Source organism: Echeneis naucrates, chromosome 23 (genome assembly GCF_900963305.1).
Source record: "Echeneis naucrates chromosome 23, fEcheNa1.1, whole genome shotgun sequence".
NCBI lineage: Eukaryota > Metazoa > Chordata > Actinopteri > Carangiformes > Echeneidae > Echeneis > Echeneis naucrates.
In genome coordinates this window covers 2172763-2188180 of record NC_042533.1, presented here as the reverse complement: position 1 = coordinate 2188180, position 15418 = coordinate 2172763, and the positions used below count along the sequence as shown (strand labels likewise).

At 41.5% G+C, this 15418-nt stretch overlaps 1 protein-coding gene across 2 annotated transcripts; it reads left to right on the top strand.

Moving 5' to 3' along the window:
• Positions 1-1334: 1334 nt before the first annotated feature.
• Positions 1335-4917, top strand: atp5f1c (ATP synthase F1 subunit gamma). Of its 2 annotated transcripts, XM_029495325.1 has the most exons (9): positions 1370-1410; positions 1951-1985; positions 2272-2403; positions 2514-2721; positions 3098-3241; positions 3339-3403; positions 3491-3646; positions 4203-4299; positions 4778-4917. In XM_029495325.1, exons 1-9 carry the CDS (start codon positions 1370-1372, stop codon positions 4779-4781), a joined length of 882 nt encoding a protein of 293 aa, XP_029351185.1. In that variant the 3' UTR covers positions 4782-4917. The 2 variants fall into 2 exon arrangements, with proteins under 2 accessions (XP_029351184.1, XP_029351185.1); XM_029495324.1 differs by lacking the exon at positions 4778-4917 and having other exon boundaries at positions 1335-1410; positions 4203-4303.
• Positions 4918-15418: the final 10501 nt, after the last annotated feature.

Genomic DNA, 15418 nt, shown 5'->3' with positions numbered 1-15418 from the left:
TTGTTTCTTTGTTAAACACTTATTTATTTATTTTTTAAAACAATTATCATTTTGTACCTTTGTTTGTATATTATTCTATGTAAGGTTTTGCCAGAGTCTGTACAAAGTTGATATTTCATTGACTGCATTGATTGACTTTAGACCAAAACTGAAAAAGATGGTTGTTCTTTAAAGTTCAAAGAAAAAACGGGAGAAATTAGTAGATATCAAAAACTCAGATGTTTCAGGATAAATAAACACAATATGGGCTAATGTGGACACAGTTAACAAGAAAAAACAACCAGTAAGTTATTTTAAACTGTCAGAAACACAAACTAGTGATTTGATGTGTGAAAGGGAGTGAAAGGGAGTGTTTTCAAATTATTATTAAAAAACTTGGAATGTGAGGATATAAATTCTAAATATTTTGTTTGTTTTATTTTTTTTTCATAATTATATTGTAGTTTTCAGTATTAAAGTTTGATCCTCACTCCAAACCAATTGGTGGCGGTAATGAGCATCTTCACTATTCGCCAATTAAACATTGAAAGAAGAAGAAGAAGACGCAGATGACGTTTTAACAGGTGACAAAACTTTTCAAAATCTGTTTAGTGTTTGTTAGTGAACCTTTTGTGTCGGTGTTTTTACTCAGATTTTCAAATCTCTCAAAGATGTTAACATTTTTAAACCGAACTCAGACTTTAACAGAACAAACCAAGACATAAATTTTGATACCTTTTTTTTGCTAAAACAAAACGTCGTTTTTCTAATCCAACAATTACTTTTTTAAATCGCTGCAGGACAAGACATGATTTTTTTTACACTTAATACACTCCAAGAAAAGACTCCGAGGATTCTGGATGTGTCTTCAACACAGAGGTTGGTGTCACCTACAGTTTTATTTGTCATGTTTAGCTTTTAATTATTTTTTTTAAGAAACGTGGGTTGACCGCGGAAAATTAATAGTTTGTAAATGCAAATCTCATATTATTATCACCACTCTTTTTAAAAAAAGGGGGGTTATTTAAGGAACCTGTGACATCGTCCACCGGATTCTGAATAGATATTTTATACATCAATATAAAAACGCACAACTCAATCCATAAAACAAAAAGAATGATTAAGAAGATGTGCACAGCTAAATGTTTGGATTATAATTAAAAATGAATAAATAAAACGTTTTTTTGTTTTAACCCTCTACCATCTTCACAATAATTAAATATCTGCTCAAAGCTTAATTTAACTTTGTTCAAACATCATGAGTTCTTTCGGGTGTTGCGACACACGTTTTAACTGTATTTCTGCTGGACCCGCGAAGGCACCTTTCGTCCATTTTGACTTTAATTTGCGCCTGCGCAGTCCTGCGTGTCTGACCTTCATAGGAGTGATCATGTTCGCCAGGAGCAGCGCGTTGGTGTTCTCCCCACAATGGTAAAAAAAAGCACCTAAATACTTCAACAGCATCATTTATCAGTGTCGTATTTGTGTGTCCGTAGTATACACGCCCGGCTGAGCTAGATTTGTAGCTTCTAGCTCGTCTCTTAAGCTAGTTATTGAGCACAAGGACGTGCTAACGCGGAGGCCGCAGCTAAATGAATGGAGTCTAGCTAATGCTAATGCTAACTCGGCTAGGTGGCATTTTAAGGATGTATTTTTTTGTGGGGGTTAAAGGTTACAGCAGTAGAGAGCTCAGGGAAAAATATGTTTTTATAATGCATAGGAGTCACAATGAACCCCCCCTAAAGTTAGCTAAAGTTAGCTGTCTTAGCTTATCCTGTGCAGAGCTAGCTGATGCAGCGCTAATCTGTGCTGCACATTCATCTCAGCCAGTGACAGAAGAAATTAGCTTTTTGACAGCATGTCAGTGTCAGGAAGCTGCTGGTTTTTGTTGGCATAATAAAGTGTTCGTGATGCTGTTGCACGATGAGCATGTCTGCAGCTGAAACTGACTTGGACTGTCTCTGTTCACAGTGGGCAGGTCAGGAACATGGCTACCCTGAAGGACAGTAAGTGCTGTTGTACACTACACACTTTGTGTTTTTAAAAATAACACCACAACCATCATTTCAGTCTGATTGGCACAGGCTGTCATATCTGACTGATTTAAGGAGACATGTATTGTATTAGCCTGATTAATATGTCCATCTGGAAACAAAGATGAATGGAGCTCTGTGAGACGACAGTCATCTGCAAAGATTCTGCTAGACTGAAATCTGACAGCTGTCAAATGATTTTCACTTCTTATATGTTGTGGTTCAATTATTGTGACTGATGTACTTAATTTTCTTTCAGTCACCATTCGGTTGAAGTCCATCAAGAACATCCAGAAAATCACAAAGTCCATGAAAATGGTGGCTGCTGCCAAGTATGCTCGTGCTGAGAGGCAGTTGAAGCCAGCCCGAGTGTACGGCACCGGTGCTCTGGGTATGTTCACTCTGCCTGCATGTGATCTCTTTACATGATCATCATATTTTAATCTTGATTTAATTGTTGATGCTGAACCAAGCCCCCACTGTTTCCTCTCTGCTCTCCAGCTCTGTATGAGAAGGCCGAAATCAAGGTGCCAGAGGACAAGGCTGCCAAGCACCTGATCGTTGGCGTGACCTCTGATCGTGGGCTCTGCGGTGCAATCCATTCTGGTGTGGCTAAGACCATTAAGAGCGAGATCGCCAACCTGACCAGCGCTGGCAAGGAGGTGATGGTGATCAATGTGGGGGACAAGCTGAGAGGCCTGCTGCACAGGTATGAACACCCTTCTTCATAACATTCACAGCAAAGTCTCGGGTTAGGTCTGAGTTTATTATGGCAGAAGATTGTGAGGTTTAGCTGATGAGTTGTGATTTAGCATCATGAGGCTCAGAACAATAAATCTTCAATGTTGTAAAAGTCAGATTGAGTTTTTATCAGTTTTATTTGTCTGAAATTTGAGTTGCCGTAATGATCTGATAGGGAGATAGCTTTTGCTGACTCTACATTAAAGGGTTCATGCACATTGGTGAAATAATTTTTATGCCAACGCTATTTCCAGATATTGAAGATGTATTTCATAATTGAGCAAAGCTTCTGACGTGTTGAAGTAAAATTGCACAGTTTGACAGTGCCGACTGTGTCTCATCAGAACTCATGGAAAGCACATCATGCTGAACTGTAAGGAAGTCGGCCGTAAGCCCCCCAACTTCGGTGACGCCTCCATCATCGCCACCGAGCTGCTCAACTCTGGATACGAGTTTGATCAGGGCTCTGTCATCTTCAACAGATTCAGGTATGGGCTCTTTAATTTCACTTTACTTTTAATTAATTTATGTGAAAACATTTTCAAGCTGTCAAATCACAAAGTCTCATCTCTCCTCTTGATGCAGGTCTGTTATTTCATACAAGACGGACCACAAGCCTGTGTTCTCCACGGACATAGTCGCAAACTCAGGTGGGACAGCGTGTTTTGTTTAGACACTTAATTGAATCATGGAGCTCAGTGACGTCCTGAATGTTTTTGTCTCTTGTCCCTTCACAGAGACAATGGGCGTTTATGATGACATTGATGCTGATGTGCTGAGGAACTACCAGGAGTTCACTCTGGTCAACATCATCTACCTGGCCCTGAAGGAGTCGTCCACCAGCGAGCAGAGCGCCAGGATGACCGCTATGGACAGCGCCAGCAAGAACGCCTGTAAGATGCCGGACTTCCTGTTTAACGTGGCTCACCTCTGAGGAATCTGGTTCAGTAGAGGATGTGTTCACATCAGTATATATCAGTTGCTACACTATAAATATGGGCTGGAGCATCTTTTAAACAGCAGTGTCGGTCTGATTCAAAGCATCATGGGAAGCTGAGTCTCTTCTCGTGTTTAAGTGGCTCTTTTTAGCAACAGAAAGACGGCAGCAGCATGTTGGGATCTGTGATGTGCCTTTTTACAAACTTAATTGATTTAAGCAATTCTGATGATAATTGTTGGCTCCAAGCATAAACTATTCCCCTCATTTAAAGCTATTTATGTCCCTCTTAAAGTTTAAAAGCTGAAATATTTTCTCTAATATAAAATGGGGGGGGAAGAAGAAGCAAAATAACATTTTGACAAGTTGTCAGTGAAAAGAAGACCTTGTCCAAAGTGAAGGTTATAACAGCTGTTAAATTTATGCATAAATGAATGTTGAATTGTGGGATAAAGGTTTTCAGTTCATCGGTATTAGTTTTATGTTTGTATGTTGTTTTTTTTTCTCTTCAGCTGAGATGATTGACAAGTTGACCCTCACCTTCAACCGTACCAGACAGGCTGTCATCACCAAGGAGCTCATTGAGATCATCTCTGGAGCTGCTGCTCTGTAAGTTTTTCTTCACTGCCTCCAGTATTCTTTGTCATCTTCTCCTCTATTCATTTGAACATTTTTACACGACTCTCTTTCATTATGTTCCGTCACTCCTTTAACTTTCTGACCTCTGAGACCTTTTTATTTTCCTTCTCTCTCTCGACCATGCATGTCTTTTCTTTTTTTCTTCTCTTTCTTTCCTGACTAATTCTCCTCTCTGACCTAATCTGCTCCTCCTCTCCCTCGGCTGAACTCAGGAACTGAGGCTTGTCTTAACAGAGGAGGTAACGCTGTAGAGCAGAGTATAATGCCGGGCTCCCTCGGGGTTTAGTTTGCTGTAGAAGTGAATGTAGTCTGCGCTGTGAAGCCTTTGATATAATAGACTAGGTACTCTTTAGGTTTCAGTTTGGAAAACATTGTTAGTCGTAACTCTGCAGCTCTTTGTCTTCACTGTTCTCACTTCTTTCTTTTTTTATTCTTCTTTTCTTTGCAGATAAATGGGCGAGATCATCGTTTCTGTTGCCTATAGCTCTTCAAAAGTACTTCGGACAAGTGTTGTCGAGTCTACTTGAACATTTGTGCTTCTATTTGTAAAATATACAGAGAAAATAAACCTCTTACACAGAACCTTCACCCTTCTCATCAGTCCCTGTATCTCATTCCTCACAATAAAACCTGACGACTAAGACAAAAAACAATGTTGAAGTTGTCAATACTTTTTTAACGGTTAATATTTTGAATTTTCTTCACAAATTTTCCTTCAAATGCCACCTCTGGACTCATTAAAGTATTATGTTGCTTGACACTTATTCCAACCAGTGATTATATATATTAAATCTGATATTAAGCAACTTTATTATTGGCCCAAGCAGACTTAGCATTAAGTTATAATTCAATAATGAGCCCATAAAGAAATACAAGCAGTTAAAGTGAATAATAAAAGGTCTAAAAATGCTTCTTAAATGTGAGAGTGTGAATGTTACAGCACGATTCATTTAATTCACGATGGTCAGTTTGTTTGAATGTGCATTGAAAACATTTACGGGTAAGTCATTTTAAACTGAAGTATCAAAACTTTTTTTTTTTTTTTTCAATGGAAATCATCTCTTGCTAATGTTATCGTAATGCACAACCCACTTCCTGTAGATTTAATACAGCGACAAGTGAGATAAACATTTTGATAAAAAGCAGCGCTGGTGTCGGTGCTGAGAGGAAAAGTTCACCTCAAGTCACGGCCTGACTCGTTATCGTATGTGTGTTATTGATGGTTCATCTGCGGTGGGTCGTTACTTTGAGGAAGGTTTGGGCTGGAAATCGACACAAATGAAGATGCTGAACTATTCTGAGTTGAGTAAACATGCTGTTAATTGGACCGTAGAAAAGTAGACTTTTAGGCATTTCCCATCTGACATTTTGTTTATTTATTCACGAGCTTAAAGAGTCCCATTTCCACCCTCCACTATAATAATGTTTTATCACATGAAATAAATGAGCTTTAATGAAGATCTACAGGACAATCAGTGATTTAACATTCTTCTTAAATTTCTCAGTTTATTCTGAAGAGCTCATTTTTGTTGTTGTCGTTGCAGCCACAGAACAAACAACTCTAGTTATTTTTTGTTTTGATCTGCTTTCCTGGAATTTTTAATGATAATGCATGTTTTTGGGGACAGCGTTGTCCGAGCATCTGAAAGCTTTTCCTGTTTCATCTTATTAAAGTGCTGAATTCCCACAGAATGACTCCCCTGGGTTTTACTTTTATATTTAGATTCTTTTAATTGTTTTATCTGTTTTCTTCTCCTTACAGCTTGAGAAACAAAGTTTGGCCTTGACCTCTGACTTTAATTCAAATTAAATGTAATAGGGCACATCTTCCCTAAGAACTGTCCAAAATCAAGCACACACTATCTCTGCTCTTGATCCGGTTAAATGTAGAATCCACTTGCCACAAAAATACTTCAGAGACCATTTTCACCCAAATATCACGAGCTGAGCCGTCCAGTTTCAACTCCGCTAGCTCTGAATAGTAATAATCTAAGTTGACTCTTAAAAAGCAGCTAAACTTGATCCGATTGAAGAGGCTGTTGTGTGTTTTATCTGTTTGTTTTTTTAACTCCTGTGTCTTAAAGGTGCTAATCAAATAAACTTTGCTTCCTGACGTTTCTTCTTCTTCCTCCTGCAGCTTCTGGAGCGTCCACCAGGCTGCGCTGTCCGATAACAAATGTGGCGTCTCATCCATCCAGCAACAACCTGCACGCCAGTGAGAGAGAGAGTTCTGGTCAGTTGATTCTTCAGTGTTCAGATTTGGTATCTGATCTGAGAGGTGTTTATTTTTTTTCGTATTGATGTTGCGGGTCCTTGTGGTCGACACTTTATTCTGTCTCAAAAAGTGACAGAAAATTCGACAGTGGATGTTTGCAGTTTGCATTTAATATCTCTGCGCCTGAAATGTCATCCTTCCTGTTTGTGCGTGCCTGCTTCAGTTTGTGTGAGTGTGTGTGTGCGTACGTGTCCTGCAGGCCTTGTTTGTCTATTGTATTTTTGCTTGTTATTGTTTACTCCTGAGGGGAGTGGGGGAGCGATTGCATCTGAACACTGAAATTACAGCGATGCCAGACTCTGATAAACGCAGTCAGGGAGCAGCAGCCTTCTCATCATCATCATCATCACAGCCCCGCCTCCTCCCCCCTCAGTGACGCAGCATCACACAGAGGTGGGAGAGGAAAGGCTGGAATATTTGGGGATTGTCAGGGTTTGATTGATGGATAGTTTGTGGAAGATGGAGCAGACTGGAGTGTTTACAAGGGAACAGTTAAAAGTAGTTTACTCTCCTCTGTGGACAGTTGATGACGGTTGAAAGCCGGCTGGAAAGTTCTCGCTGCACTATTTTTCTTCTCTGTATTGATGTTTGAAAGGAAACTGTAAATTCAGCATCTCTCTCGCTTTCCCATTTAAAAAAAAAAAAAAAAAAAATGGCCTAAAACGATAACTTAAATTTTTGACCCCAGATCAGAAACTCCTCTTTGTCATATTTCTAATTTAGGGCTGACGTGTGCATCTTGTTGTCATCTCACTTTTCATTGACTGTTGTGTGAGTTTTAGGGTTAAAAACTTGACAGTGCAGCATTAGAGAGGTCTCGATAAACTACAAATATCTCCTGAGGGTGACCTCCTGGATGTTTAGGATGTATTTTAGTTAGGCTGTTGTGCTTTTCCCCACTCAGGTCGTAGATGAGCACCAAACTGTCCACGTTCTTTTCTACCAACTCAGCGAACAACAAAACATGTAATCTATATTTTTAACTCTGTACAATTTGTATGATGTTCTGCATCTTCCCATCACTTAGCTCATTGAGCCTGAGTGTCCTGAGTTGTTTTAATCGCTGCTAAGATGGCAGTTTAACTGAGACCCGGTCGATAATAAGGGAAGGTGGGCTGATAGGTTAAAAGAAACTGCACACTGCTGCAAATATGGCGAGTACAAAGTTTAGATGGCTGCAGTTTTACCCTTAACCCATGAGAATTATGGGTAAAAATTGTGCAATTTGCCGTGCGGGGATTCAAACCAGCAGCCGGTTTTAAGCCACTAACTGGACCAGCTGGAACAAAGCAGAGAAATAACAAAAGGACACTCACTCTTTTGTTGTTGTGCTTTATGATGAAAGTGTGTGACTGTGTTAATGTGATGGTGACTTGACAGCTTGGCACCAGAATGAAAAGGCTCAAACATCTGCACATGAGTGACTGAAGAAAAAAGACTAATTGTGTGTGAGTGTGTGTGTTTCTGCTTTAAGGTGTGTGTGTGTGTGTGTGTGAGTGAAGACATCTGAACATTGTGTTCCTGGGCCTCGCCGCCGCTCTGTATTAGCTTCACCTCGTTATCGTTATCGCCCTCCTCCATTGTGGCATGACGCGCGGAAAATGATTAGAGGAACAGGTGACAATGGAAGGGGAGATTTCTGCCTTTACCCGGGGCAGCGCCGCTGTCAGGTACAGCAGCGTCACACTCAAAAGAAAAAGAAGAGGGGCACCGCACAAAAGAGCTCCTTTTCTTACTTTAAAACACTCACATCTTCTTCAGGAGAGCAGAATTGGCTGTTCGTGGGAGCCAATTGACTTCCGCCGCCGCCGCCGGTCCCCCCATCCATCCATCCATCCATCCATCCATCCATCCATCCCAAGATGAGAGCTTTGAAAGGAGGGAGACTTTCCACTCCTCCTCCTCCTCCTCATTCTCAGCTGCTGTCTTTTTCTGATCAGAGAGGAAGAGGAAGTGGAAGAGATAGCAGTGGAGGAGGGAGGACAGGAAGCAAGGCCGAAGCTGTTTCCCACGGCGATGGCGTCTGTGCGCGTGAGTGGCACCGACTCTGATGTAGTAACGCCAGGGCATTATCTCATCCAACAACCCCCACCAACTCCTCATCTCTCTCTCTCCACCATCCCTTTCTTATCTCACTGCGTTCTCCTCCCTCTTTTCTCCCCCCCCCCCAGCAGCCTTACACAAAGCTATCAGCTCCGTGGACTTTTCTGACTATTTATGTCGGACAAGGTCAGGATCGTTTAAACCGCTCTGCCTCTCTCAGCCCCTGCAGATGAGATAGCAGCGGGGAAAGGAGGGAGAAACGATCGATTCCTGCCGCCACGCAGATTTATTCCCCTCCTCTTCCTACCTCCCCACCACCCCCAACCCCTGATTTCTCCCACTGGGACTCAGGATGGGTAGGGTCACTGCTGCTGCCGCCACCGCCGCCGCCGGCCTCATCAGTCTCTTTAACACCTCCCTGGCGTTTAAAATACAGTAGCAGCCCTTAAACTGGCCACTTTTCTCCCGGTCCAAATGAGAGCCGTCCTCGCATCAATCTGGCCGGCTCTGGGTTTTTCTTCCAACGGGGGCGTGACTGCTGAGGCCCGTTGAAAAGGGGACAGAGATTTAGACAGGCGAAGTGGCGGTTTGTATCATTCACAGGGGCGTTTTACAAACGAAGCGGGACACTTACTCAGGCTGAAGGCTTGATTGCGAAGTGGTAGACCAAAGAGGCGACTGACGACGCTGATAGTTTGGGAGGAAAAGCTGTCGATGTCTCATGATTTGTGCTAATCTTCACACTGTCAATCCTCACAAATGTTTATTTTTATCTTTTTTAATATGGAGTCCATTTTTTGGTCCCATGACTAGTCAAGACCTTGATCAGTTCTGTTTGGGCGGAAAGGGATTACAGGTTCAGGTCTAATTATCTTCAGGGACCTTTTTAGATCAAGTCTTGACTTTTGTGAAAATAAACGTATGTGTTCAGTGTTATGGATCCAAACGTAGCCCACAGAGACCTGAACACTTGGACTTTCTACTTTTACATAATAAAAGTAGTAATCTTAATTTTTAGGGATGAAAGCTGTCTGACTGTGTAAAAGTCTGAAACTTGAAAAATAAAACATGAAGGGGTTTAAATATACTAAATATCCTTAAAATGGGCTGAAATTTCCTTCCAAAAAAGGTTTAAAAGTGCCGGATTGTTCATTTTCAATCCAGATACTAGAACCACGATGTATTTAGAAAAGATGTGTTGTGTCAAACAGGTCGGTAGTTGTGGGTCAGTCACGCCACAATGAGTGTTGCGTGAAGACCAACAACTGGAATGACAAAACAAGCAGCTAGACCATGTAGACAATCCTCCAGGCCTCAGTGGAGCCAGAAGGCCGCCATGCTGCTCTGATTCTTCAGTCTTAGGTTGTCAGGAAGTCACAATGGCTAACGAGGCTAATGCTAATGACGACAACTAAAGAGTCTCTACATAGTTTCTGATTAGATTGAGCTGCAGCATATTCACAAAAGTTGTATTTTATGTAAATATTGACCAAGAATCTAAAAAGCTCGCAGGATAAATAATCTTTATCTGAGATTTTTTTAATTTTTTTATTCACTGGAACAGAACGTGCCAACATCATTTAGATGGTAGGACACTGAAAGTCTCCTTTGAAAGCCAAGATGACACTGATGCTAACAGCAGAACGTATTTGTGTGTGTGTGTGTGTGTGTTGAGTCTAATGAAAACATCATTAGATTCAGTCCATGTTGAAGGTTTTCTTAAACAGTCAGTGTAGCTGAAGCAGCGATTCTTCGGCTTTGTCTGAGCAACTTCTCCATTTGTGAGAATACTTTCATATGTCTTCTTTATCCTGTGTGTGTGTGTGTGTGCGTGTGTGTGTGTGTGTGTGTGTGTGCGTGTGTGTGTGTGTGATCCCTCTGCCACTCATGTCTTGGGTTACTGTGTTTCTGGCTGTATGATAGATGGCTCAGCCCAACCTCAGAGCCCCCAGCCTGAGCCGCCGGATAGCATGTCACCGCCAGTTTCCGCCCACTGAGCGCGTTGTGTGTGTTGAGGATGTGTGCGATTCTCCGTGTGTGTGTCTGGCCGGTTCCGACCCCCCACTGCAACAGGATAGGTGGGTGAGGATGGCCTGCCAGTGCGTCTGCATGTGTGTGTGGTGTGAGAAGGTCCGTGTCCTGCTGAGCGTGGCGGCCCCGGCCCTTTCCTGTCCAGACCACACGTCTAACCAAAACCCAATGTGTGTTTACTTGTGTGTGTCTGTGTGTGTGTGTGAGCCCTGTGTAGTCTTATTGTTTAGATGTTTTTCTCATCATCAAATCACAATTTATTTTTCCGATTGTTTTTATGAAAAGTCCGAAGAAAACACCAAAGTGACATCTTCAGGTGTTTGTTGACCAATTTGCAACCTATTGATGACTTTTTTTTTCAGATTGAAATTAATAATCTGTTTAGATTGTAAAAGTTTGCACGATGCCAAAAAACACATGCTGTAGTTTTCTCAGAACTGGCGCGACACCGTTTAAACTTAAAGGTCTGATTATCATCTGATTCTCCCAAAAAATATCAAGAAATATTTTCCTTTTTACTTCATCAGACCGGCCATTCAACATTTTAAACCCTTTCAGTATTCCACGCCTCTTTCTTTCAGTTCGTGTCCGTCAGATGAGGTGACGTTAGATTATTGATCATATTATGAATCTGTTATTATTATTATTATTATTATTAAACTCACCTCTGAGGAAAGATCCTGTGATGTGGTTGAGTCAGCTTAGACTTGGACAACGAATGATTGTTCAAACTTTTAAGAAAAGATTTTCAGGCCTTCCATCAATCTAATCAACCAGTCATCAATTATCAGAGCAGTATGATTGATTGATTTATTGATGGGCTGTTTTTTGTTTTTTGTTTTTTTTGTTTGGTTTTGTTTTGCCTTTTAATAACTTTTTCCAGCTCTTCTTTATGAGCTCCAACTTTTTAAGAATATATATATATACATATATCTGTACAGGTTTGGAGGTTTGTCCGGTGATAGCAGACAAACGAATGGCAGAAAGGAGGAGAAGGAAAAATAAGTCGTCAACCCCCCGTCCTCCTCCTCCTCCTCCTCCTCCTCTTCCTCTTCCTCTTCTTCTTCCTCTTCCTCTCTCTCTCAGAGCTGCCAGCAGACAGTGTGTTTCTCAGTGTAGTGGAGATTATAGCCGGGAATGACAAGCACGCCGTCTGATACCATATCCGCTCTGAATTACAGATCAGCCCTTTTTAAATGATATTTTAAATACTTGCTGCAGGCTGCGAGTTTTCACAGGGTCTTATTTCATTGTTATTATACTAGTACCATATTTTTGTTAGAAAATCAGTGTTGGCGCTTATTTAAATGAGCCAGAGTGGAAGCCGATATACACTCCAGTGTGTTATTTTACTGTGCCACTTTGGAAAATCCCTCAGTACGCGCCCCCCCTTCTTTATATTCCACACATACACCCCCCCTTCCTTTTTTTTTTTTTTTTTTTTTGTATGTCTTCTTGGTGGGAATTAAAAGGGAGCACTGTGAAAAGGACAAAAGAGAAAGGACAAATTGTAATTAGTTTGATTTTTGTGTGTGTGCGTGCTTGGCTGTGAGGTTGGTGCAGCCCATTAAGGGTTAGATTCCCACACAGAGACGGCTGAGGCTTTGATTACCTCTCTCATGTGTTTGTTGTGGGGTGGTGGGGAGGAAAAGGGGGGAGTTTGGTTTGCTTAAAACCAAGTAAGGATTTGACTCCAGTTGTTTCACGTGGCTCATTTTGCTCGTTATATATATAAATATATATCCTCCTGCTCTTTCCTTTACTTCTCCTACCTCCCATTGGAGACACAGGCAGGTCAGGATGTGGCGGCGGCGGTGGAGGGAAGGAGGGGAAGCGCAGTACTCGCCGTGGCGTGCTGGATGGCGCTGTTGCCCCAGCGATGCTTCCCGCCTTTTGGATATATATATATAAAAAAAAAAAGACAGAAAGAAAGAAGAGGGGAAAAAAAAGAAAAAAGAAAAGGTCCCTTCGGTTTCAGTCGGAGGCTCTGAGCTCTTTGTGCTTCGGCGTTTCATGATGGGATTCTCTGGAGAGCAGAGGATGGAGAACAGCACTCCTTCCTCCTCTAACCCTCTCTCTCTCACCCCTCACCCCCCCCCCAGTCTCTCTCTCTCCCTCGCTCTCTGCTGGAATACACCCCAACCTTGACATATTGAGAATGAAAACGACGGTTCCACATCCCATGCTCGCTTGTTGACAGCGTTAACACTCTTTTCATGTGTGTTTTGATAGCCGAAAATGAACCATATTAGAGTGTTATGAGAAATTATGTTTAGTGTGTGTGTGTGTGTGTGTGTGTGCGCACACCATCGCCTGATGTGTGTGTTTATGTCCACATAACTCACTATTTTAGACAGAAAATCATTTTCCTTTGCTCCCACGCACTCCATTCATGTGCATGTAAACACAAACACACACACACACAGCACTAATTGTGCTCCCTGTTTGTTTATGGGGTCTGGAAGAGAAGTATGTAAAATAGACCCAAGGGAGGGAATACACAGCCAGTGGGGCTAAACTAACAATTTTAACCCCGTCTCACCCCCTGCACCTCCCTCCCAACCTCCCCCCAACCCCCACCCGGTATGAGTGTCGTCTTCCTATTATCACCTCCGCACTGTCCACGCACATTCCTCCACATGTACACAAGCAGAGCTGACGAGCTGATAAACTAAATCTTGAGTTTGGTGCCACATCTGATGGCCTCGGTGCACCGAGGATCACATTTGGCCGCACAGTCGTCCGTTTCCATCTTAGGAGATAACAAAGAAAAGTCAGAAATCAACACCTTCTTTTAGTTTGGGTCTCCGTTAGAAGGCGGCTAACACCAACACAGCCCCTTAAAGCTAATGCTAAAACATGCGGGAACACTTTACTTTAAATCACCTTTTTTGTTTTTTTTAGCATTCATAAGAAGCGTATAAATGTTTGGAGCAGTTTTAAGTGACTGTAAGTACATCTGTTTACACAGGAGGCTCTACTTTCAGGAAGAATTACAGTTGTTAATAAATATATATAACTTTTATTTTTTTGGTTTATTAAGGACGCAAGTCGAAAACAACCACAAAGATCTTTCCACAAGAATCACACATTCACATCCAGATGAAAGCTCAGTTCTGAGTTATGGCTGAAATAATTCCCAATTTACTGAACTTTAAATTAATAAACATTTATATCAGCTAATAATTATTTATATTTGATGGATGTGCTCTGCTTATAAATCCTAAATAGGGGGACTTATTGTCAAAGGTTAGTGAATGGGGACAGTTTTACTGATGCCAATGCTAATATTAACAGTAATAATAGAAATGTTATTATGCTAGTGGCTAATGCTTATACTAACAACACTGCCGCTAATGGTATTAAGGGCGTCAGTGTTGCCATTAATAATACAATAATTGTAACACAATCTAATCCCAGAAACAATGCATTTTAATTTAACGACTAATACAGATAGCAAAAGTGTGCGTGCAGGAGTCAGATTAATACAGAGCTGTGTTAAATACAGTTTGGCGTCATTTCATGGACAAACTGGAGTTGAACTCTGCAGCGTCGTGGTGTAACAGGACGGAGGGCCCGCCCAGCGTGTTTGTTCCACTGTGAATAACTGCACAGACATGTTCAACTTTAACCTCGGGCTGCAGTGGAGTCCTGCTCTAAATGATGCTCACTTCCTCTTTTGTTTGTGTGTGTGTTGCTATAATCTCACCCTTATGAGAGCCATTAGACAGTACGTGGAAAGGCATAGGCCCATATTTGTTGTTCCTGCATGTGAGTGTGCAGACAAAAAGCATTCATAAGCACTTACACAAAGTCAACGCTTCATTTGTTGACCGGTTTTAGTTGTAATACTGAGGCATGTTTCATCAGAATCATTTGCGTTTGTGCAACCCTGAAAGTGTGAGACGGAGGTGAGCGTTGTTTCTCAGGTAGTGAGTCGTTGAGTGTTAAAGTTAAGTGAAAAAGTCGTACTTTTCTTTTTTCGTAAGTCAGCGACATCTGTCTCAGCTGTCTCTTGCCTAAATTCATGGTGGATGTTTTTTTTTATAGCTTAAAAATGCATTTAAAAGTAAAAATAAACAAATTAGGTTTTATTTGAAGAAATGAAATAATAAAGCGGCTGTTTGTTTCCCAGGAAAGAATATTAATCTTTAGAGAAATTAGAAAATTGAGCCCTTTTTGAGGTCCAGTCCAGACATCTGGGACTCATCATAACACTGACATGATCACATTTTAAAATTAGAGAGTTAAAATCTGCATTAATGTCACAAAACAAGCATTTTGACATTATCGGTAAATATCTCAGATTTAATGCTTACATAAGTGTGTGTGTGTGTGTGTGTGTGCGATTCATCCATTGAGTCGATAATACAATCTGACTCCTGAATGTGTGTGAACATCAGCGATCAAATAAATCACCTCAGCTGCCCCCCCCCCCACTTCTTTTCCTCCTCCATCCATCTCCTGCCGTCCTCTCACCTCCACCTCTGAGGTTTCATTTTCTTCCAGAATCCATTTCCCGTCTGTCTTACCCTCTTTCTTTTCCTTATGCAACCAGCTTTCGTATACACTAAACATACACATGCGTGAAAATGATTAAAAGCCCAGATGTACACTGCACATGAACTGATACTGGGCTTGAACCAGCACGTGAATACAGCACTTTCTCGATTGAAGCTATGGATCCCCCCCCCCCCCCCCCCAGGCCTGAAGTTGAAACCCATTAAATCCACCATTTTT